This window comes from Punica granatum, chromosome 1, assembly GCF_007655135.1.
Source record: "Punica granatum isolate Tunisia-2019 chromosome 1, ASM765513v2, whole genome shotgun sequence".
NCBI lineage: Eukaryota > Viridiplantae > Streptophyta > Magnoliopsida > Myrtales > Lythraceae > Punica > Punica granatum.
In genome coordinates, this window is record NC_045127.1 from 11,826,781 (window position 1) to 11,852,010 (window position 25,230).

The 25,230-nt window shown below is 36.8% G+C and overlaps 3 protein-coding genes and 1 long non-coding RNA gene across 6 annotated transcripts; 1 reads left to right on the forward strand and 3 right to left on the reverse strand.

Annotated features, from left to right (window-relative positions):
• Positions 1–5,827: 5,827 nt before the first annotated feature.
• Positions 5,828–7,873, forward strand: LOC116193241 (putative F-box protein At1g33020). The gene has a single exon (XM_031522048.1). The coding sequence runs from the start codon at positions 6,074–6,076 to the stop codon at positions 7,208–7,210; it is 1,137 nt and encodes a 378-aa protein (XP_031377908.1). The 5' UTR covers positions 5,828–6,073; the 3' UTR covers positions 7,211–7,873.
• A 130-nt stretch (positions 7,874–8,003) lies between these two features.
• On the reverse strand, positions 8,004–9,695 carry LOC116192806 (importin subunit alpha-1-like). Its single transcript, XM_031521451.1, has 3 exons — positions 9,565–9,695; positions 9,349–9,476; positions 8,004–8,702 (listed from the first exon to the last, which is right to left on the reverse strand). The coding sequence occupies exons 1-3, from the start codon at positions 9,586–9,588 to the stop codon at positions 8,348–8,350; spliced, it is 507 nt and encodes a 168-aa protein (XP_031377311.1). The 5' UTR covers positions 9,589–9,695; the 3' UTR covers positions 8,004–8,347.
• An 835-nt stretch (positions 9,696–10,530) lies between these two features.
• Positions 10,531–11,595, reverse strand: LOC116194401. The gene is made up of 3 exons (XR_004154427.1): positions 11,442–11,595; positions 10,735–11,165; positions 10,531–10,663 (listed from the first exon to the last, which is right to left on the reverse strand). It is a non-coding gene; the product is annotated as an uncharacterized LOC116194401 (long non-coding RNA).
• Positions 11,596–12,977: 1,382 nt separating this feature from the next.
• LOC116194380 lies at positions 12,978–18,391 on the reverse strand. 3 transcript variants are annotated; one of them, XM_031523194.1, is made up of 10 exons: positions 18,013–18,391; positions 17,534–17,799; positions 15,732–16,770; positions 15,510–15,650; positions 15,043–15,429; positions 14,796–14,920; positions 14,645–14,723; positions 14,379–14,518; positions 14,162–14,289; positions 12,978–13,621 (listed from the first exon to the last, which is right to left on the reverse strand). In XM_031523194.1, exons 1-3 carry the CDS (start codon positions 18,268–18,270, stop codon positions 16,374–16,376), a joined length of 921 nt encoding a protein of 306 aa, XP_031379054.1. In that variant the 5' UTR covers positions 18,271–18,391; the 3' UTR covers positions 12,978–13,621; positions 14,162–14,289; positions 14,379–14,518; positions 14,645–14,723; positions 14,796–14,920; positions 15,043–15,429; positions 15,510–15,650; positions 15,732–16,373. The 3 variants fall into 3 exon arrangements, with proteins under 3 accessions (XP_031379054.1, XP_031379071.1, XP_031379063.1); XM_031523211.1 differs by having other exon boundaries at positions 14,379–14,521; XM_031523203.1 differs by having other exon boundaries at positions 14,379–14,521; positions 14,645–14,920.
• Between the last annotated feature and the right edge of the window lie 6,839 nt (positions 18,392–25,230).

The window sequence follows — 25,230 nt, forward strand, 5'->3', positions numbered from 1 at the left end:
CCTGCAGAGTATTTAAGCAAAGTATTGTACCGAGTTCCTTGGACTAGATGCACCAATTAAGATAGAATTCAAAATCATAATGTTAGCAAATCGAATGACTTTTTTAGCTTTAGCTATTTCATTGATGCAGAATGCATTGAAGCATGTCTTAAAATTCATGTGCATCTTGCAGTTTCTTCAGTTGCCAGCATCATTGTCACGCTATATAGAACATGAGAAGATATGCCTTTGTTTTTGTTTGATTTTATGCTAACACTCCTGGCTTCTCCAATGACGTCATATGGTAGCCATTTCACATTTTTCTTTCCAAAGTTTGATATGGAATCAGAAAGTGTTATGAAATTATCAATCATGATATGATTGAGCAAAGCCCAAACTCTCTATTCTCTCGGCCATAAGCAAAACACAAACTCGACAATCCCGAGTCAAGATATTTGTATGATATTTGTATATTATCTTGTACCTCGAAAAGCCATGGCATGTCCGACCTAACATCCCTAAATCCCATAAAAGTACGAATATAAGGGAAAAGATGAAAAAACCGCCACCTTAATTAATCTGAATCTACTTTCTTTTTTCGAGGACAACTAATCTGAAACCTTCTTAGATTTTACAACATAGTAATGCTGGAGAGAAGCATAACAATCATGGAAAAGTGTACCATAAGTTGCAACACGAGTTCTAGCTCTCCACTGGGGACTAAAGCCATAAGCATATATCTACAGACAGAGCTAACAGAACTTGTCCTGGATTCTAATGGACCTTCTGCTAGAGTTAAATCCATAAGATGTGGCTGTCCTGTACTCCTCAAACTTTCGATATCTCGATCTCTTGTTCATCCAATAGTAAGTCTACAAAAGTTTCTTAGCTTTCATTTTAATTCCTCCATCCCAAACATATACTCAAAGGAAGAGTGCAGTCATGTTTGATGACTTCATGGCTACAAATGAACAAGAATCGAGGGTAAAAAAGAGAAAACTGTTTGGCGATCATGTTTGATGGCTTCATGGCTACAATCATATTTCAATTTACTCTTTGGCGATTCATATTAAAACATATACTCAAAGGAAGAGTGCAAGGTGTATGTATCCAACAATAAGCGTTTTTTCGAGCATACAAAAATTGTTTTTCCTTGAAAGTTTTTGGAGGAAAGTTAGGTGGTGCCCTTGGTCTCAGTTCAGAGGGGAAGGCTGGGATATTTAGGGCTGCTTTATGTCCTAAATTGATTGAAATAGGTGATTAGGCTCTTAAGTTTGTGGAAAGGATGAGGGCAAAAATGGATTAATTGGTTAAATTGGCTTCATTGATGTAATTAAACGGGTTAGGTCTCGGCTTAATTGGGTTAGAGGCCTAATTTGTGTCATTAATTGATTAATCTTTAACCTAATTGGCTAACCACGTAAACTTGGGCGACCAACCTGGTTAGATGAGTCTAGGATTTAATGAAAACAGGAAAAACAAATCCAAATAAATCTACCGTGCATGAGAAACCGGTTCAAGAATTGTATCCCCTTTTCCGTTCCTCCACAATCTTGAGAGCGCACGAATGCGTGTCGTTTTGTGAAGCTCTATCTAACTAGGTTGATGAGACCCCGATCAGTGAGATTATAGCCAAAGTTTACGTGGTTAGTCAATTAGGATAAAAATTAATCAATTAATGACACGAATGACACCAATTAGGCCTCTAACCCAATTAACCCAAGACCCAACCCATTCAATAACATCCAACTTAACCAATTAATCCATTTTTTCCCTCATCCTTTCCACAAACCCCAGAGAGCATATTCACCTAAGTAAACCAATTAGGACACAAACCAGTCCCAAATAACCCAGCCTACCCCTCTGACCCGAGACCAAGGGCACCGTATAAAACAAGTTAAGCCATTTTAACCCATCTTTAAACGAATTATCCTAACACCCGAGACACATCTAGGCCATCTAATCTAATATTTAAGTAATGTATAGATTTTATATGACAAAGTGGAATAGCATATATAATATTTAAAATAAATTTATCTAGAAAATGGACCACATTTTATGCGGTGGTACTTTTGAGTTGGGTATGTATTTTTTCTTAACAAAGTACACCTATCAATATGCATGAAGCTATTATCATATCAATCAATTGTACGTTGATATGTGGGCAGGTCAATATTTTTTTAACACCATTTTACACTTTCTTATATAGGTCTCACAGCCACATATGCTTCATTCCATCTTGTTTTGTTATTGAGAGAATTTCTTCTTTATCCGTTCTCAGCACTATTTTTTCTTGAAGACACAATTTTATCTTACAAGCCATAAACAAATGTGCTCCTTCTACGGAGAATCTCAACGAGGTTGGAGCAAACTACAACATATATATAGAGATTCATGAGAGAATCTCTACGAGTTTGGAACAAACTATGATCATATACAGAAAGAAAGTCATACAGCTAAAAGATCTATGATAGTATGTGTTTGACGGTTTTTAAACTCCGCAAGTGCACAGACCGTGACAAGTAATAAAGTAATGAATAGAGTATCGTTCCCATGAGGACTTTACCTAAAGCTCTACTAGCGATCAAAATTCACAACTTAGTCGAAGTTAAGCAAATTAAAATCGGTTTTTAAAATATAAAGGAAATTAAAGATAACCGAAAAATCAATTAGCAAGATGGTCTAGAATTACAATTTCTCTCAACATATAGCTAACTCATCATATTCCTTCTATCTCTAATTCGCTTAAAATCCTATCTACTAACTCAATAAGCTTTCCATCCATATGCAATTCCCACTAATTACTCGAGTTAAACCTATCCAAGAATACCGAGAACTTAGAGGCTGAAAGATCACTTAATGAACTAACTCCAAAAATTGCCTAAAAAAAACCAAAAACTAATAAAAACTCCTAAAACCTTTAAGAATGCAAATGAATGAAAAATAAACTAAAAACCTACTCAAACTAACCTAAACTCTATAAACTAGCTCCAATAATACTAGTTAAAAGTGCCGAATAATTCAATTTTAATGAAATTAACACACCCCCAAATCTAACGGTGCGTTTGGTTTCAAAGTTAAAATAATTTTGATTTTGATTGTGAAAAAGGGACAAATGAGATGATATTATAAATTTGACTTGAGAAACGCGTATTTTTGTTGTGTAGTGTGTTGAGTTAAAGTTAAAGTTAAAAATTTTGACTTGAGAAATGTGTATTTTTGTTGTGTAGTGTATTGAGTTAAAGTTAAAGTTAAAATTTTTGTGATTTTAACTAGGAAAACAAACAGACTATTTGCTAGTCCTCGAGCAAATAGAAAAACAAAATAATCATACATCCCTCAGCTGTCCTAGAATCAACCAGGCATAGAAAGGCCTCTTTAATTTTCTCAGTAATGATTGCATTTACTTGATAGTCCAATTCATGCCTTGACTTAACCCGCAACCAAGTGAAATCATATCAATCATCCTCCACCAAAACAAAACATTTTATTTCATGAAAAGCATCTCATGCAATATTAATACGAAACCAATATCAACAAATCAAAAGTTTAAGCAAAACATGTTTCATAATGATTCATAAAAATTTGTCTATCATCCCCTATCCACTACATCTAAGGTTCAGAAAATTTTCGAGGCAAAAACACCAAAAACCAAAACTTTCTTTTTTCTTTATGGCAACCCATGTAACGAGATTTTGATCAATGGCTCCTACTCCAATTGGCCCAAGGCATTATGAGACCCCTCGAATCAAGTACTTGACTTAACCAATCGATTTTTTTTAAAAAAATAAAACTTTCTCTTTTTTTTTTTCCTCTTTTTTTCATCAATTTTTTTTATCCCAATGGAGACCTATGTAATAAGCTTTCAATCAATGACTCCCGAACTAGTTGGGTCAAGGCATTGGATGATAAGGCACCCCGCGAATCTAATTGTTCGAGTCACCTATTGAGTTCTTTTTTTGTTTTTAACTACCCAATGTTTTCCTAAAGTGGAATCTTTTGACGCGAATACCGACATGGCCAATGAAGGCACCCGGTTACTTAGTTCACCCAGGTACTTTTGGTTTTTTATCACGCAATAATAACAAAGCATAACAAATAAGCAACTGGTGCCCCTTAGATAAAAGTCCCCTTAGAGTTCACTTCAAGAAAGAATCGAAAATAAACCATCCTGCACATTACTACGCATGCTTTACATAAAATTATGACTTGTTTCAATCGAAAACATACCAAGACACGAGACCATAAAGATTGAAAACAAAAAGTAAAAAGTTTCAGCTTTGGAGAGTTAATAATGACAAAAATCTTCATCGCAAGATAAGATCTAGAAATTCTCTTTCCACGAGAAATAAATACAAATCATTTTTCATCCTCATTGAATAGAAGTCAAACCAAGCTAACTTCATCTAGTCAAGCTAAGGCATAATAAACCTAGAACTTAAACTTAAAAAATGAATACCTAAAAAAAAATCTATAAAAAAAAAAATTCTGCAGCTGTCATCAAACTTAGCATTAACAGCACAACTACCATAAGTCAAGTACACAAAACGAGGAAAAGCACCCTCAAACATAAACTAAACATTATCCTTAAATGTTTAAATGAGCATGAATTACTAGAACAATGAAAAAAAATAGGGACAGAAAGGCACTTCCCTGAATTATGTGATTCCTCTTCCTCGAATTCCTCGAACTCGTCAAACTCACTTTTCTCATCATCTTCTTCCTCTTCATTGCTCGTCATCTCTGTTGTTGCTTCAGAAGTGCACTTCAGCATCGTTTAAGGCCCGATCGGGCTGAGCAGGGGCCCAAGCTGTTGCTACTCACAGTTGCACGGGGTCTCTGAATTGAGCTCGCTGGGGATGAAAGATGCGGACGTCGTCGATGGCCGGTCATTGGAGCTGGTGGTCATGTCATGAAACTGGTCGAGCTCCCGAATGCCGCCATGGAAAATTAAGGAAAGATGCTGGTCGGGCTAAGCAACAATTGGGAACAAGGGTTCAAGCTGACCATGGTAGTGCCGAAGTCGTGGTCGTCTGAGCTCTTGACTACTGCCTTAGAAAAGAGACAGATATACAGAGGCATAAGTCCGAGAGTAATATCGAAGAAAATAAATTTTTAAGGATACTTCTTTACGGCCCCCAAGGAATTTAGGCCATGTTTGGTTTTATGATATAATTTTAGAATCACAATTCTAACTTAATTCTACCCACTACAAAATAAAATAACTCATACAAAGTCAAAAAGTGGGCCCCATTTATATTACTTTTTTCTACAATAAAGCAACATAACTCATACAAAGTCAAAGGGTGTGTCTCGTTTATACCACTCTTTTTCAAAATCAAAATCTAATTTTAAAATCTTATTATGAAACCAAACGTAACTTTAGGGATTGACTTTCCCTTCTTCTTCTTTTTTTCTCCTTCCTTCCTTTTCTTTAGTGAGATAACAAGGCCTGGGATTCGAAATTGGAGGCCTAGGCATCAACGACTTTGTAATTTTTTTTCTTCTTTAAAACGACTAAAATTTATAAAACAAAAAAAAAAACTAACAACTAAAAAAAGTGAATTTACCCCGACTCCTAAAATTATAACAGTAAGAAGTCACCACATTTAGTTGAGCAATTTAAGAATAACCATAGGAATACTCCCTTATATGGTTTGTAACTAGGCTTTGTTTCACGGCTTTGTCTAGGACCATATAGAATCTACACAATAGCAGCCTTATATGGTTTGCAACTTTGCTCCGCTTCCCGACTTTGTCTTGTCTGGATATAGAATCTAATACTAAGAAGTTTGAAACAGATCTACAGCAACCGGAAGAATCTTTGCATACGTATCTGTACTCATTGTTTGTGCTCTGTCACTTTACTTTTTCTTTTAAAGTAATATCAGTGATCTGCTGTATTTTTCTATTCTTATAATCTTTTCTTGAACGTTTTATCGCATGCTCATTTTTGTTATCGATGGAGTCATCATTGATTGCCGAGGAAAAAAAAAATGTCAATTATTTTGGGAGAAAGGAAGAAAGCCGCTGCCATTGTATGTGGTTCTCCCTCCCTCCATGTAGTCGAAACCCTAGAAAACTATAAACGAAGATGGAGAAGACGAGTGATTCACTTCCCAAAGAGATCATATTCGAAATACTCTCAAGACTCCCTCTGAAATCGGCGTGCAGATTCCGATGCGTCTCCCCTCTCTGGCTCTCTATCGTCTCCGATCCTCAATTTGTCGAAGCCCACTACACTCGGACGTTATCATCAGCTGATCCAAAGGTGTTGATTCGTATCTCCCCCTCCAAGGATGCCGGCCTCAGGGCATTGAAACAGGAATCGCATTTCTTCTTGGCGGACCATCCCCGGCACCGCGGACAGATTACCGCGTCATTTTGCGGCAAAATCTGCCATGGGAGCCGGGGCTTGGATGATGTTTCTCAGTCATCCGGTGGCCTGATTGTTTGCAATGGAGAGCACGATGACGGCTTCACAGTCTTCAACCCTAGCACCAGGGAGTTTGTTAAGAATGCTCTCTGGGGCCGGAGCAGAGTATACCTCGGGTTCGATCCTCTTGGTAGGAAGCATAAGATTCTCCACTCGTGTGTGTTCAACAGAGGTATCCAGTCGTCGCGGTTCATATCGACGCTCGGCGAGACGGAGTGGAGGCAAATACAAGACGTCCCTATCCATTTTAAACTGGAGATATTTTACCCTTCTATATGCATCGATGGAGTGGTTTACTACATTGGTCGGTTGAAGGAAGGCGGCTCCATTTGCTTGATGGTGATTGATGTCAAGTCGGAAAGTTTCTATATGGTTCAGCTCCCCCTGATGATATTTTCGAGTTGCACAGAATTCAGTGGTCGATTTGCAGTACTTCATTACTCTTGTTTCCTGGGACCCCCGCAGGGCGAGATCGTTATGTGGATATTGGAGGATGTTCACGAGCAGGTCTGGAGCTGCAAGAGATTCCCTGTGCCGCCGCTTCCGGATCTTGGCGACCTGGGCCCCGGACATGATTTCTCCTTTGCGGGCAGCACTCGCGGAGGAGAGCTAGTGTTTGCGCCGCACTTCTTTGTCAGGGACTCATATACCTTGCTTTTCTGCAATCTGGAGAATCACAGCTGCAGGAGAGTCGAAGTCCGTGGCCTCCACGAGCATCTCCCTGCCTCACGCATGGGGTATGAAGTAAGTGTTTGCGATCACGTGGAAAGTCTGCGACCTGTCAGAGGAGGCTAGCGTCCCTAGTCCCGTCTCAGTGCTCATCGTCATCAATCTTCCTGCAGCGTATTTAACCGAAGTCTCATACCGAGTTCTTGGACTAGATGCACCGTTTAACTTCAAACGCGAATTCGTAAAATGATATCCATTTAATATGGATGACCTGTGACTGATCGGGTATATGATAGCAAATTGAATTGTTCTACTATTATGACCTATCAGAGGTGGAGGTTCGCATCCCTAGTCCTGTCTCAGCGCTCATCCTCATCGTCATCCTGCAGCAAATTTAGCTAAGGTGTCGTACCATGTTCCTCGGATTAGATACAGCATTAATCTTTGCAAGACAACCCTTTGGAAATTCGAGCTGCTTAGTTATCTTATAATCGATCAACCGTATGTTCTTTCTTAGATTTACCAATGACGGTGATTGAGACTGCGTTGTGTGATATTGTCAGTCATATTTATTTCAACCATTGTGTGGATCCTGCTGTTTCTGCAGTTGCTGGAATCATTGTGTATGCTGTATAAATACAGAGGAGGACATCTCTTCACACCAGGGTTCTTGGCATTCGGCAAACGGTAGCCATTTCATATTGTTCGTTTTTCCATAAGATTGATATGGAACTCAGAAAAATGTGATGTAATAATCTTGCATGAATGAAGAAACCACGAACTTTGTTTTTTGTGGACCAGAAGCGGAACGCAAACGTGACAACACATTTGCCAAGTCAATCGATATTTGTAGATTATCCCAGACGGAAAAAAAAAAATGCCAGCTTCCCTCCCACCAAAACACGAATGTGCTGGAAAAGATACAATCGCCATAATATGAACCTAATCAGATTGTACGACATAAGAATGTTCGAGAAAAACAGAACAATCATGGAAGAGTACCATAAATTACAATACAACTTCTAGCTCTCAACAGGGGATTAATGGCATACGCTCATATCTACAACCACAGCTAATAGATTAGTGCAAGGTCCGATCAGGAGACCTACCTGTCTACAGCCATTTATGAAGCTGCCCGGCACGACAGAACTTTTCCTGGATTCTAGTAGTTCTCAACCTCCAGCCAGAGTTAGATCCATAGATGGCGTCGCCCCACACTCCTCATCCTTGCTAAATCTTAAACTCCTGCTCCAATAAAGTAGTTCAGGACCTCCAGCTCGAGTTAGATCCATAAGATGCGTTCGTCCCACCCTCGTCATCCTTGCTAAATACCATCTCCTGCTCCATCCAATAGTATGTCTGGATAACCTTCTTAGCTCTCTCTTGAATATCTTCATCTCGAGCATGATCCGTAAGGTGTAAAAGCTTGCATATCCCACCAGCATTACGTAGCATTTCCAAGTAGACATTCTCATCCCCTGTCTTGCCTGATTTCTTGTCGGCATGCCCAACCTTCAAAATTTTTTCGACTACTCTCAAAGAATAATGTAGCACCTCCCGATTATCAGAAGCAAGGAGATTGCTGAATGGCCTGACACAGCCTTGATTTCCAAAGTACCTGTAAGTCGATAAAAAAGAGGCAGGCCCTGAAGATCATCAATATCCAAGCGATTAAAATATCTGTTTTCAGGATGCAACTGGACATTGGACTGATTTAACTGCAGGTTGTGGGGGTGGCCATGGTTCAGATTTTGAACCTACCTGAACCCAATGAATTTTAGGCTCAATTGGTTCAAGTTGAGTTCTGGTATATGGGTCTTTAACACTTCAAAGATGGCCAAAAAGGTCCCATATTTCAACTTAGGTTTTTAGGACTTAAAACTGAATTAAAACACGAATCCAATTTGGACAAGAAATATCCGATATCAAGTCCAACTTGAACTTTATCATTATTCCTATATATGAACCAAAAATAACCTACTTTAACCTGATCGTATTCAGATTGTTCAGTTTGATGAGTTAATTGGTTCGATTGAAATAATATATATAGTTATAGATTTATAAGAAGTGAAATATAAAACCATTTTAAAGACATATATCAGATAAAATTGAGGAAGAAAGGAGCTGGGTCAAAATAAAAAAAGTTGCTGGCTCTATGGAGTGGTGGCAGTTGCCCTTGGCAGGCAGGGCCATCGAGCTTTTAAAATATGGCTGGAATATGCAAATGGGAAACTCAAGTAAAAAATAAATAAATAAATAAGTACCTAAGTTGGTCATCATCAGCCTTGCAAATAGCACTACCTATTGCAAATGCTGCCTCTTGCTTTATACGATGATCGGCTTGTTGAAGCAGATTGATCAGGGGCTTGATTAGATCCGCTTCAATGATACCCTGGATCATTATAAAATAGAAAACAAGCATGACTCCCAGATCTTTTTCCTTGTAAACCTCATTCCTGCACTTAGTGGTTTGCACATACCTGGATATTATACATATTACGCATTATGTTCAAGACCTCCAGACATTGTTCTTTCCGGATGTTCTTACTGAGATCACAACTAAGCAAGCGCCGAAAGCATTGGAGTCCACCATTTTTAAGTATACGCTCTACTGGAGGAAGCTGTTGTCTCATAAAAAAAAAAGGCAAACCCAGACTAAAAGTATGAAACCCATTTCCCATCACACTTCATGAGGAACAGTGCGAGCAGAAGAATTATGAAAGTGCTTGAAAGAAGTATGGTCTTTATACCTCTTTTTGACCATCATCTATGGTTGCAATTTTTGCAAATAGTTTGAGAACCAAACCGAGTAGTGAGGGTGATGAACGCCTAAGCAACAGCAATATGTATTGTGAGAATGATTGCACATATAATAAAGCAAAGAGAAAAGTATACTCACTGCAAGAGCTCAATAAGTCAATGACAAATGCCCAAATCAACAATGGCTCCAATCTTGTCAGGAAAACCATGAATAAGATTATAGAACGCCCAACAGGCATCCGTCAGGACTTCTTCATCATTTGACTGAAAAAGCCAGTCCAGAGCAGGAAAAGCTGACCTCACCTGTGCAACAATATTCGACATATTAAAACGAATAGCCTGCAAAAATCACCTTTAAAAGAAAATTGGACACGCCAAGTGGAATACCTGCTCAAATCGAGGTGGTGGGTCGCCTCTACGGAAGTTTGTAAGAGCCCATGAGGCTGTTCTTTTCATCGAGAGTTTTGAATCTTCATCCAATTGGGCAAACAACTGAGACAAAACTCCATGGGTCAAAATGAGGTCACGACCTGCAGGTGACCTCCAAGCAATGTTCCCCAATGCCCAAATTGCCTATAATTTGTCATCAGGGAATCAAAGTAGAATTAATATGGATAAATAGACTAATACTAGTTAAGTACGTCCAAGGACTGGAGAAAACAACCACTTCATCACGTTGGCGAGTACCTGCTCTCGAACATCATCATTAGGTGATCCTAGAAGCTTGACAGAGGCATGCACTGCCTCGAGAGGGAGCATGTTCGTGGCACTCTCTAATGTATTAGATATAAAGCTGGTGAGAGCCCAAGCAGCTTCAACCTGCATCGATTATGAGAACTTCAGCCACCCACATACTGATAAAATTATTGCTCATTACACCAAATTCAGACCTGAAGATCTGGGGAGTCTTCCTTCTGCAAAAACTCCGAGAAACGCCAAACAGTTGCAACTTTAATGACCTCCTCAATCGACGGGCTTCCTTCTGAAAGTCCAATATTGCAATTGAAATGACCATAAACAGCAATAAGCTAACAACAGTAACACCTTCTGAAGAAAAGAAACAAAAGTCCCAGACAACAATAACCACAGTCAACAGTAATGTTGTCTCAGCAGTTCATTAGATCTTCATCTGTGGCGCCAAAAGACATAAGAGCTATCATGCTACACAGTGACGCAATGTATGCAGTAGTTTAACAACTGAAAACAAAGCCGCATCGAAAGTACTGGTCAGGAAGCATTCTTGAAACTGTTTAGTTGCTTCTCGCTGTGAGGTGCTATTTCCAGACCAAACGCCGGAAATGATTGAGCGGAGGCTCTCCATCTGCATATTCAACATCCCCAAATGAGAAGAATTTTACATATAAATTCAAATCACAATTCATTTCTTTATTGTCAGCTGGAGGTTCTTTAAAAGCAGACAGTAGCATAACCATCTTTGGCAGCCTAATTTTTCATTCAGATTATTGCTGCAGAAGAGAAGGCCCAAGCTGAAAGCTTTGAACCAACAATGAATTGAGCTTCCAATAATGGATGTACAAAGTTGAAGCAATATATTGTTATCAAAGGCTTTTCTCAAATGAAACAATCAGTAAATCACCTTCTCTGTAGCTGAAGAGAAGTCGGGACACGAAATGGAAGGGAACTCCTTGAACAGAAGCTCGCCCTCGAGACGCTTAAGAATGTGTTTGATTTTTGAGTTGAATCGAGTCGAGTTTTGATTTTAATTGATTTGTAATGATTATATTGTTAAATTATGAGAAAAATGTGAAAAAGTAATGAATAGTTGAGAGAAAGTAATGATTGTGTTGTTGAATTATGAAAAAAAAAGTAATGAATAGTTGAAAAAATTTAATATTAAAAATTAAATTGAATGGTTAAATTTTTTTAAAAAAATAGAAAAAGTAATTATTGTGTTATTGAATTGAAAATAAGTGGAGTTAAGTTGAATAGAGTTGAAAATTTTTTAAAAATCAAACACACCCTAAGCCACTCCGACCGCGTCTTCCGCCGGACCTCTGCCATCCGCGCCTCCCTCTTCCGTCGGGCCTCAACGGTGTCCTCTGCCGCTACTCTTTGCCGCTTCTGAGGACCGGAGTCTTCCATCAATGAACAAGATAAAGCATCACCTGGCTGCTGCTCCATCCCTACAACTCGGAGACCTTCGGGCAATCGGAGATTCTGTCGAGGACCGGTTGTGGCACAGTGGGAAAACCCTAGTCGACCTCGGCGGAGAAATGGCAGGATCAAAATGCGCGGGAAACATTCTAACACAGACTGCGGTAACAGAGGAAGAGGTGCAATCACTAAACGAGCCATGGGTTTTGCACTTATTTACGACAATGCCCTTCATTTGGCGTGAAGCAGTTGCAGTTTCTGTTAATTTCACTTTACCCCAAAATATTTACACTTTGTGGCAATTTCATCCATTACAGTTTAATTTTGTCATCCGGTTTTCTGCTGCAGGCTGCAATTATAGTTCAACGGAGTCAAAACTGATAGCAAGAGGAAATTGCTAGGCAAAGACATCAAAGAAGATATCGTTTCGAGAAGAGAGTACCACGAATAAGACTCGATTGCTATGATAACAATGGGAAAATTTTATAAGATAATATGTCACTGGAAAAAAGGAAGATATTATTCTACATTGAGTTATAATATTCAATTTTCGGATGATTAGATGAACAAGTTCTTATAAAAGAAAAGAATTCGAAAAATGTTAGACTGAATCGCTCATTCAATTTATTTCTAAGGGAGCAGAGTTGGTGTTTGCGCCGCCTTTCTTTGACAAGGACTTGTATCCCTTGCCTTTCTACCATACTGCAGATAGCAACCTGAGGAGAGTCGAAATGCGTGGTCCCCCTTGAGCATCTTCATGCATCCGTCCTGTCCCACAGTTTACAATTATGTCGAAAGCCTAAGACCTATTAGAGGAAGCTAGCATACCTAGTCCTGTCCTAGGCTCGTCGTCTTAATCTTCTTACAGGTACGGAGTTCCTCGACTCGATACACCATTTAACTATAATTTCAGAAGTGCCAACTGGTGTCTTTTTGAGATGGATGCCCTGTGACGGAACAGATACATGTTAGCAAATTGAACATCCATTGAAGTCATCATCCCACCAAAACACGAAAACACCAGAATAGACCACCAGCTTAATCAATCTGAACCTACTTAGATCCTACAACACAGCAATGTTTGAGGAAAACATGACAATCATGAAAAAGTCTACCATAAATTACGACACAACTTCTAGCTCTCTCCGGGGGGGACTGAAGACATAATGATAAACACTGATATCTACAGTCAAAGCTTACAAAATAGAGCAAAACTCGATAGCAGACCTGACTCAAGTAGATTAAAAAAAAAAAAAAACTGCTATGAGGCTGCCCTGTATGACGGAACTTGTCCTGGGATTGAGTAGTTCAGGACCTCCAGCTAGAGTTAGATTCATAAGACATGGCCGTCCCATACTCCTTATCCTTGCCAAACCTCAATCTCCTGATCTCACCAATAGTATGGATAAACTTCTCTGCTCTCTCCTTATTCTCTTCATCCCGAGCATGACTCGTAAGGTGCATGAGCTTACTTATCCAAAGCATTAGTAGAATTTCCAAGAAGACATTGTCGTCCCCAGTCCATCCCGATTTCTTGTCGTTAGGCCCAACCTTTAGAATTCTTTCGAGTACTTGCAAAGAATAATCCAATAGATGCTGATCATCGGAAGCAAAGGAGATCGCTGAATGCCCTGACACACCCCTGATCTCCAAAGTACCTGCCTATCAGAAAAAGAAGGAAGGTCCTGTAAACATAGATGTACAGGCAGTTGGAATATCTCTTTTTCAGGATGTGACTAGACACTGGACTGGTTTAACTAAAACTTTTGAGGACGGGCATGGTTCGGATGAAAACCGCATTAAATCATAAATCCAGCTTGGACGAGTTCAATTTCTAAAACCAAGTCTGAGTTGGAACCCATTAACCCTAAATATGAACAAACAAACAACCTATCACATTCTATTCAAGATAATTTAATGGATTCAATGGGAGTTATATGTAACCTTTTGGGCACATATAAGAGGATATAACAAACCATTTTAAAGATAAAAATCATGATAAATTGAAGGATAACGAAACTGGTAGAAAAAGGAAGTTGCTTGCTTTCTGGACCCACCAGTGCAACTGGTCATATGCAAATCCAATTTTTTCTACAACCAGGTCCAGAGCAGTTTTCCTTAGCAAACAGGGCCTTCTAAATTATAGCTGAATGGTTAAAACGGGAAACTTGGTTATTAAAAAAAAAAAAAAAAAAAAGGTACCTAAGTTGGTCATCATCAGCAATGCAAGTAGCATTAGATATTACTAATGCCGCCTCATTCTTTATACGATGATAGGCTTGTTGAAGCAGATTGATCAGGGGCTTCGTTAGATCAGGTTCTATGACTCCCTGGATCAGAATCAATAGAAAGCAAGCATGAATCCCCAATGTTTTTTTCCTTGTTAACATCATTTCTGCACTTGGCAGTTTGTACGTACCTGAATGTTTTCGTAGTATTCATTACATATAAGACATCCAGACATTGTTCTTTCTGGATGCTTGTTTTGAGATCATGTGTCAGCAAGCTCCGAAAGCATTGTAGTCCATCATTTTTAAGTAAACGCTCCGCTGGAGGAAGCTGCTGTCCCAAAAAAAGGCAGAGTAGAGTAAAAGCATGAGAAATCCATTTCTCACCGCACTTCACAAGGAACAGTGCAAGGAGAGAGAACTGCAAAAATGTTAAGAGAAGTGTAGCTTTTAATACCTCACTGTGACCATCATGCATAGGCGCAATTACTGTAAGTACTTTGATCACCAAACCAGTTAGTGAAGGAGCTGAATGCCTAAGAGATGGATAAATATTTACTGTAAGGATGATTGCATACCCAAGAAGGCAAAGAGAACATCATACCCACCTCAAGAGCTCAACAAGTCGATGACAAACACCCGAATCAATAATGACTTCAAGCTTGTCAGGGAACCCATCAAAAATATTGTATAACACCTAACAGGCATCCGTCAGGACTTCTTCATCGTTCCACTGAAATAGCCAATCCAGAGCAGGAAAGGCTGAGCTAACTTGTGCAACAATGTCCACAGTATCACGGGGAAAGCTTGCTGAAATCACCTTTAGGAAATAATTGCGCACACCAAGTGGAATACCTGCTAAAATCGAGGAGGTGGTTCGCTTCTACAGAAGCTTGCAAGGGCCCATAAGGCAGTCCTTTTCAATGAGAGTTCTGAATCTTCATCCAATTGGGAAAAAATTTGAGACAAAACCCCACGGCTTCAAATGAGGTCACGACCTGCAGGTGATTTCCAAGCAATGTTCCCCAATGCCCAAAGTGCCTATAGTTCATGGTCAGACTTTAGTCCAGGGCTTGGAGAAAGCAACTAAATCATCACTTTGGTGGGTACTTGCTCTCGAACGTCATCATTAGGTGACTCTAGAAGCTTGACAAAGGCATTCACTGCCTCGAGAGGGAACGAGTTCTTGGAACTCTCTGATGTATCAGTTATAAAGAAGGTGAGAGCCCACGCAGCTTCAACCTTAATACATTATGAGAACTTCAGCAAACAAGGCTCCATGCACATACTAATAAAATCATTGCTCATCACCGAATTCACACCTGAAGATCCGGGGAGTCTTCCTTTTGCAGAAACTCCGTAAAACGCATCATGGTGGCCGGCAGCTTTAATGACCTTCTCAATTGAAGGGGAGTCTTCCTTTTGCAGAAACTCCATAAAACGCATCATGGTGGCAGCTTCAACTGAAATACATTATGAGAACTTCAGCAAACAAGGTTCCATGCACATACTAATAAAATCATTGCTCATTACCGAATTCATACCTGAAGATCCGGGGAATCTTCCTTTTGCAGAAACTCCATAAAACGCATCATGGTTGCAGCTTTAATGACCTTCCCAATTGAAGGGCCTCCTCCTGAAAGTTCAATAGTGCAATTGAAATTACTACAAAAAGCAATATGCTAATAAAAATTAAACATCCAATTAAAGAGAGATTGACAATAACAACCATCAATTATATGTTATGCTAGTAACATTCATGGAGGAATGCTACACCGCCTTGTATATAGTAGCTCGACAAATAAAAACGAAGCTACAACAGAAAATACAAGGGAAGGATTCAAAAAGATGTTAAATTGATTCGTCGGTTCGATTTTTTCTACAGCTAAGTATGCCAAAAATGTCATTTCTCTTCGACTAATTAGTTGCAGGAGAAACGTGCCTCAGTCGAGAGTTTAATTCCTATCATTAGAGTTTAGTATGCATCCTATACATACACTCAGGGCCTCCTTTACACCAAAGAAAAGTAATATCAGAATGTCTCTTCACAGATCGATTAGTGAAGTAATTAAAAAATATTTTCAATCCAAAAAAACTTGTATTTACAAAATGTTCAAGTCAATCCGATCAATTCCCATATACACTTTTTCCATTTTTCTTGCATTTCAAGCAATCCTTTCCTCCCTCTACACTAATATATTGGATAACTTCTGGCTTAAAATCACTGTAGAGGACACCGGGGGTGGGTCCGAGATCTGCTCATCTCGGCCCACAGGGCCTTCCCTGGAAACTGCAACAATCCGGTGAGGCGGGGATCGGGGAGGGGATGCATAGAGGACAGATGTCTCGAGCATTTCCCTCTGGAAGACTGCCTGATCCAGAAACAGTCTCTGCATGCGCAATGTGGTTATGTATAACCCAGCAGCCATAAACACAGTTGCCAAGGCAAATACTCCAGCGGCACAAAAGAGGCCTTCTCGGAGGACCAAGCAGTTGGGCCTCGGCCTGGACCAATTCCTCAAGTGCCCGGATTCCACACTCAGTCCGATCAGCAGTAAGATTTCAGCGACAGCAAAACAGACCCTATGAGAAAGATTGTGGAGACCGTAAGTCGGGATCTCATAAAAATCATGCCAGCAAAAGAATTGCTAGGCCATCATTTCTTACCCGTTCAATCATCTGATCTAAAATAACGGCATATATTAGATGAAGTTCAAACGCCAAATGATTGAAACAATTATCTTTGCCTTCGAGTGCCAGGAGGGCAACAAAAGCATGGAAGAACGAAAGAAGCTCGAAATAGTACCAGAAAAATGGAATTTGTTGCTGTTGTATCTTCATGGTGTAGAAAATAATCTGATTCAGACTTTAACTTTCCATTTATTCACAAATTATCTTAATTTCTGTTGGATTTAATATAGATAATATAAACAAAATGGAATAATGGCACGGTGCGGTTTTTAATCAACAAACCGGATCAAAATGGATCCTCTTATTATCAACACATAACAGAGCTTCGAAACTATAATAAAACTGCACTGCAATAATCAAATTAAAACTTGGATTCAGGTTTTTAATGGTTATATTCAGGAACAATATAGTTCCATTATGCAGACTCTGTAGAGAAAATCGAACCAACAGGGCCATGCCCACCTATGCCAATTCATACTCTGTATATGCTTTGAGAACAAATATGGACACAAAATTAAGATAACAACAAACACCTTGATGCGTTTATAAAAAAGTAGCAATGCCAATGTTACTTGAGCAGAAAGCAATTTTGTTTTCTTTCTTTTAATTTATAACTGGTGAACGGAAAAATTTCGGTCTGTCTTAAGTAATTTACCAAGTGGTGATGAAGAAGAAGCCTGCCTGCCACGTGAGTTTCCTAGCCGACCCCATCTCCGGTTCCCAGTACGCCACCATTGCTGGAGGCGGCAGCTTGCTCACGGCGATGAGCATGTACGTGTGCTCCACCACCATCGCTGTTGCCAGCACTAGGAATGCACCCGCAGAGCACATCAGAGGTGTCTTCCCGCTCCCGCTGTATTCGCACTCATAGCTCTCACCATCCTGCGAGCCCGTTCTGCTCCCTGCAGGCACCCATGTCACCTGTAGGCACGTATTTGACATTAAATACTCTAACCGAATTGTCAAGCCGTCTCCTTAAACTAATTAACCAACGCCTGGGGAGCACTAAAATAAGATGAAAATGCCATTGTCTGGTCAAACGAATCATTGTTATGTTACGTGACATACAATATAACAAGAGAACAAATATTGCCTGCCGGAATTTGGTCTCAGTTAATTATGTGTAGTACGTACCTGAGAATGAGTGGCTTCAGCAATGAGACACAGAACAAACGAAAACAGACCACACAAGATGGTCCACACAACAAGAACTGCGCCAGTCTTGCTGCCCAGGTCAGTCTGTCCCCGGCTGGGCTCAAGGTCGGCATGAGTAACCGCCGTCCCTGCAGGCATTATATTGCCAAAGAGTCCTCCTGACAGCCGAATTAGTTCATGCAGGTCGACTCGAGGAGAAGAAGATAGAAGTAATTGCTGGGGCTCTCTATAGTTCATTCATTAACTCTTCATATCCCACATAGTGATAGAAAAGGGAGAAGGGAATGGGATGGAATAGGAGAATTGCTTGGAGCAAAGGTTGCTTGAATGCCAAAGATTCTTCTTGTGGATGGCTTAATTCAAGTTCAAGGCTTTAGCGGCAAAAGCATTCACACCCACTCACCATATAATATATATTGGGTGCTGTTTTCTTAAATGAACTCTTTTGCTTAAGTGGAGGAATGCTCAGCATTGTCATTTATTAAAGATGAAGGCAATTTCACTAATGAAATTATAAATAAAGAAAAAAGCAATTTCTCGAAGACTTTACATGTGTAAACTTTCTAATCTTTCTTCTTGAAGGCGTGTTTTGTGGTCCTTTGCTTTTTGGCTCATGAGAAAAGGAAGGAAGTATTTTCATTTGCTTTCGTCACTTTATTATGATCTTAATATTAGTCTGGAAAAGGCCGATCGATTAGCAAAGGTGAAGAATAAAGTTAGCCACCCCAAACATTCTGTTCATATAATATGTACACACATTCCGAATGCATGCCGCACCTCGTAATGAGATATAATCATAAATGGTCAGACCGACACGATCTCAACCTTCAAGTGATCATTTATCTTGGAAGGATAATATAAATGTTGGAAGTTTGATATATTAGTCATATATAGAAGATTTATTAGTATTGAGAAATAACAAAATCATTCCATAATTAGAAAATGGTATGTATATGAAATTTTGCTTCCATCATAAATTATTCTTCTCCAGGCAAATATATTCCTCCTCCTTTTTTCTTTTTCTTTTTGATAAATATAAATAAATAATAGAAAATTGAAGTGGGAATGTTTATGTACAAATTGATAATCACATGCCTAGCTGGAAAAGGGCCCATAAGCTGATCTGAAGCCCATCGCCGCGAATCTTCCTACCAAGCCCATTTCTTGTATATGATTAAAAAAAGGAAAAAAAATCAATTTGCTCATTTTTCACAAATATACATATATAAAAGGAAAATGTTGCATACGCATTCTTCAAATCAAGAACTGGAATTTTAGAATGAAAAGAATTCAGCGAATGTAAAAGAAAGATCCAATTGCGAGGAGAGATTAATAATTCCGTCTTCCAATTTAATATAAAAAAAAATACCTTAGACAATACGCATATATACCAATACATATTTTCTTGAAATTATTTACATATCATGTGCCGAAGCCGCTTATGGTCTATCTCACAATTACGAAACAGCAAGGAATAATCAATTATATTGTGACAATTTAGAACAATTGGTTTGATCACTTGAACTATTACGCTCATTCTCTTTTTTTTTTTTTTTGTAATGTGACTAATGTTTTCTCATGCCACATGACTGTATAGAGTTATCAAAGAATTTCTCGTCTTTTGAAATATGTTATAAAATAACTCATATAAAAGCATAATAGAGTTGTGAAATATATATATAATATCTTCATAAAAATTATTATTAAATATAATATATATATATATAAAAGCCTGAAATATTATTATGAAATATATTTAATTTCCCCTTAGGAAAAAAAGAATTTTCACAATCATTCTAGATTAAATAAAACAGATTCCCCAAATAGAGGAGAAGTTCATGGGTGTCCACTCCTTTCTCTCTTTGACCATGACTCGTTAAGATTCACATTTTAAATCTCTCTTATTTTTGAAAGAATATCAAGAGCGAGAATAATGTCAAACATTATCCAAAATAATGCTGTCTCTATCTGTCTTAATCCTCCAATGTGCAAATTCTTTGCTGTATCCTCTTCACATTGTCTGACTATTATGCCTTTATTTGCACATTCCCTTTTCTTCCTCCATTACATGATCACCCACAAAGCCCTTTGATACTTGAAATCCTCCTCCGATTGCCCCCGGCATCGGATAATTTACGAGCGGGACAATAAGGAGATCGTAATTTGAAGGAGACGTCAATCGATGGATCACTCACGCAACAAGAGGATAGTCCCATCGGCCCCACCTTCATCGTCGTGGGGGTTCAGCGACGCCGAAGCAAAGAGACGGAAGAGAGTGGTCAAGTACAAGGCTTATGCAGTGGAGGGAAGGATTAAAGCCTCGATAAGGAGTGGGTTCCGATGGATCAAGAGCAAGTACTCCGGGTTTGTACATGGGTGCTAGCGTGACGAAAGAAACGTCGTAATGTCTACATTAGAGGGAGTGTTTACGGTTCTTCGTTGTTTTCTATTATGAAGGAAATGCAGAGCGAGGTAGAAAATGTTTCTGTCATTACGTACGTGAGGTCTTAACCCGGCACGGGATGTGCGTTTGATATGATGTTTTCTTTGATTTATTTGCAAAGCATTTGCTTCTGTTTTCTTAAAAAACTGAAGCCGAGGATCGCCCGATTAAGTGTGTGTTAATTGTATGATAAACACAATAAAGAAAAGATGTTCTGCACATAATCTGGATGGCTTATTTGTCCAGCCTCCTTCTGTTCTATTTATGTCATGTTTGATGTAATTAGATGTCGCTATAAAGAGGAAGGTTTCGCTCGTTACTCTTCAAAATCGGACTGCATTTCGCATTGATGGAGGCATATTGCTATGTTAGATCAAGAATCTTTCTCCAGATTCATAATAAATTAGAAGATCAATCAAGCGCTTGCTGTCTCCAAATATCCTTTTCTTCATTCACTGATCAAACTTTGTGGTCTCTAAATATGCTCCTATACATTCACTCATCAAAGTTCAATATAAGGCAAGGAGATAAATTAGAACCATGAATGATAGTTGGTCTCGTAATATAAATTGCAAGCTCAATTTGCATATGAATTTGTGCAGACATACATGAGTACTTTTCATTTCTTTTAATTATCATTTTCCAAAAGGTTGAGTCTCACTTTTCTGTCGTCGATTTAATATATATTTATTTCGAAAATGAGAGGGGCTTCATCCATCTTTGGTTGCAACTTTTGGATCCAATTCAAATCTCTAAGCCTTTTTCTTCTTACTTTTCTTTCTTTTACGAATAAACTTTTAAATTGAATGGGACAATCATTGTTGAGATTCAAAAAATTCTAGGAGACAAGATCAATAAATTCGACAGTTTCTTCAGAGAAACGGAAAAACAAAGGCTCAGCAAAATAAATTTTACAGAATAAGAAAAACATGTGAAAGCAATAAATTTAAGAAAAACAATAAATTCATTTATATTGTATATTTTCTTTCTTCATTTGTTATATATATATATATATATATATATATATATCAGTGAATTTACAAGTGCATTACACATGAAACCTTCTTTGATAAGGTTAAAATATATAATACTCGAATGACAAAATATATTAAGAAAACTCTTTTAAAAAAAGAAACGTATAAATTATAAGTAAATTAATAGTATCTCATTTTGATTAAATTTGTGACCATTTCTAGTTAGAAATTTATTCTTACTTTAATTTAAAATAAATAAAATAAAAAACAATTAATAATATCTATGAGGGTTGATGACCCAAAAAAGTAAAAATTTGGTCTTTTTATTATTTCTAGCACTAATTTTTTTATTGAAAAAATTATAATTTATGAGTTTCTTGTCATGTCTAGTGTACCATCACTTTCCTGTCAATTAACGTATTTTGCTAACATGATACTAACATTGTAGACATGACACATGAAAATTTACCAAGTGGACTCCATGGGTATTTAAATATCAAATTAAAAATAAAAATTATTAAAGGACACTAACAATATTCACAAAAAATATTTCATTGAATTTTATAATAAAATAAATAATATTAAATTCAAATAAAACATATATATGTATATATATTAATAATAATATTTACATTTACGTATGTGTAACATAAAAAAGTATATACAAAATTAATATACTAATGGCAAATCACTATATCTAAATATATATCAGTTCTTGTACAATTTTGCGAAATTATCCCATTATTTTATACTCTATTGAAGAAAAATAAAACTGAAGGTAAAAAGAAAAATAAAAAAACTGTTGAAATTTTAAACTTATATATCTTATCTCGCTCCTCCATTAATTCACACATGGTCAACTTTCACACTATTTTTTTACTTATTTCTCTTCATCCTCCACTCTATTTCTATCTCCACTCAAGTTATTTTTCTTTTCTTTCACTAAAAAAAATTACTTTTTTCAATTTCCATCACAAATTTTCTTTTAATTTTTTAATAATAGCACAACTACGAAGAATCACAAATGGTATATAATGATGAAAATACAGAGGCAAAGCGCGTAGCGCTGGTGGAAAATCTAGTGTATGAATAATAAAAATTTGATAAGTATGATTAAAATATTAGAAACAATTTTTTTTAAAAATGAAATCAATTCAATTTAAAAATAATTGATTTCAAGAAAATGTTTCTAGTTGATATATTTTTCTGACTTGATCTTTCATTTCAATAAAATATCCTAAAGAATAATATAGAGAAATGAATTTAAATTTTTAATAAAAGTTCACAAAATAATTAATAGAAATATTATTTTCACGAATAGTCTTGCAATGACACCCATAACTCGAAAATTTAGAAAAATTCGACCAAAACCGATCAAAAAATTTCAAAAATTAAAGACCTTAAGGGTTGGGTTTAAGTTTTAAAGAAAGAAAATTGGAAGGAAGTTGATAAAACCAGATTTTATGTATATATAAACTTATTTTAGTAATTCATATTATATATTAATTTATACTTAACAAATAAAATAAAAGAATACATTTTAAATCCCACCTAAGGCCCAAGAGTAATTTTAATTTCAATTGTAAATTGATAAGTTGTATTGATAATTGATATTAGATTTATATTGGAAGCAACTTATTTTTCCCTTTTTACACATGTATCCTTATGGAGCAAGAACAAAAATGTACCTAAAACTCGTGAAGGAGGACATTGACAGCATGAGAACTTTAAACTTGTGCAACATTGTTAGTAGGTGGTGGTGGCAAGCACTACAGTGGCAATAGATAAAATGGTGATGTCTGTGGACAGAAAAAAAAAAAGAAGAAGGAAGAGAATAAGAATAAGTAGAGAAGAAGAAACTTGAGATAACAGAAAACAAAATTAAATAAAAAAAGAAATTAAGGATATGGTATCTCTTTTATTTGAAATTCTTCTTTTCTTTCTTACTTTTTTATTCTTCCAAATGCGTACTTTTGTATCCATGAAATTCCATAAAAAAATTTGATTGGGACTTTAAATAATTTTTAAATAAATTAATATAAATTTTGAAAAACTCTTCAAAAAAAAGAATTTTAATCGCAGGATATAGGTCAGTAACCCATCAAAAAATATCCATCTACAAAATAATTTTTAAAATTCTTAATAAAAATTTTAGAAATTCATCGATACAAATGTAAATATGAAACGAGAAAAAGGAGCCGTGAGCGTTGAATGAAGACGTTATCATATTTGATATGTTCATCATAGTGAATAATTATGGAAAAGAACATACTAGATAGTTTTTATAGTGAAAAGTATGAAATGGTACATTGAAACCAAAAGGTCATGAGAAAGAAAATGTATGAATTGGTTTTTGAAACTTGAAAAAAATAAAAGGATTGTGCTCGAAGAAAGAGAATATGGGAAATTTTTTTCAACGATTAACAAAATCAAAGAATAAGAATAATTAAAAGGAGAAGTAATTACAAACCGAAAGAGAAAATAGATAGATCCAAATGTAAATAGGAAAGGGGAGAAAGGATCCGTGAGCATTGAATGGAGAAGTTATTTCATATTTGATGCGTTCGTCAAAGTGTATAATTATGAGAAAAAACATGTTAGATAATTTTTATAGTGAATACTTGGGTGCCTTGAACTCGAAAGATCACGAGAAAGAATACGTAAAACTTAGTTTTTCTATTGAAACGAATGAAAGGATGTCATGCTATTGAAAATATGTGATATTTAATAGCACTCGTATCAATTAAGTAAATGGTAAAATAGTAATATTATTAATTTATCAAGGGCAAAAAAGAAAAAAAAAGTTGGAGAAACACTTTCATAAGGATTTTACTTTAGAAGAGATGTATAAAATTTAATTAAGTTGATGCAATATATGAAGGATAAATGTATTTTTGGAACAAAAAATGGGAAAATTGGAAATTTTAAAAACAACCATGTGATTCATGGCAATGAGATAAAGAATGTATGAACATGTTAAGACAATAAACATTAAAAACGAACATATGATTTAACGAAATTTTAAACTATAAATGGTTATGAAATAATAATATAATAAACATACTTGTGATGAATGACTAACTTGGATAAAAGAGATGCGAGGTAATAAATCGTCGAAAATGAGTAATGAGTAGAAAGAACCAGTTTATATATATACTGAAAATATGCGACCAAAACTCATGAACAAGAAAGTCACGAAGAAAAGTCACGATGATATAAAAATATTTTTGAAATATTAAAAATCGGAGAAACATGTCATACTTTTATATATGATGTATATATATATATAGAGAGAGAGTCTTGCTTTAGAAGTGTTTGTGATGGAAAAAAATCGTTGACATAAAGTTGCTGAAAAATAATTATTGATTTTTGAAAAAATTAAAGTGTATGGATAACACTAACGAAAAAAATTAATAATTGTTTATTGGAAATATAGAATAAGCAAACAATTCTCATAATTACTTATCATCTTACAGAATAAATTCAAGTTTACAACTTCGAAATTATAATTTGAAAAGTTTTTACCAAACATTTGTCCTACCTAAAACGCATTGAAAACAGTACTTAACTGATCCCCGCCGCACTCCTAACCTTATCTCATGGAGTTCAAAAAGCAACTGTCTCAAGATCCAATTATGAATTTGAGTACAAGAGCACGGCTAATGCTTCTACTGATTCGGCTATGGTCCTCACTAAGCGAGGTGGGTTTCCATCTGCAACGTCCTCTGATTATTTGATGTGACAACTAGTTAGCCATCTATTTCATGGCAAATACGGTTT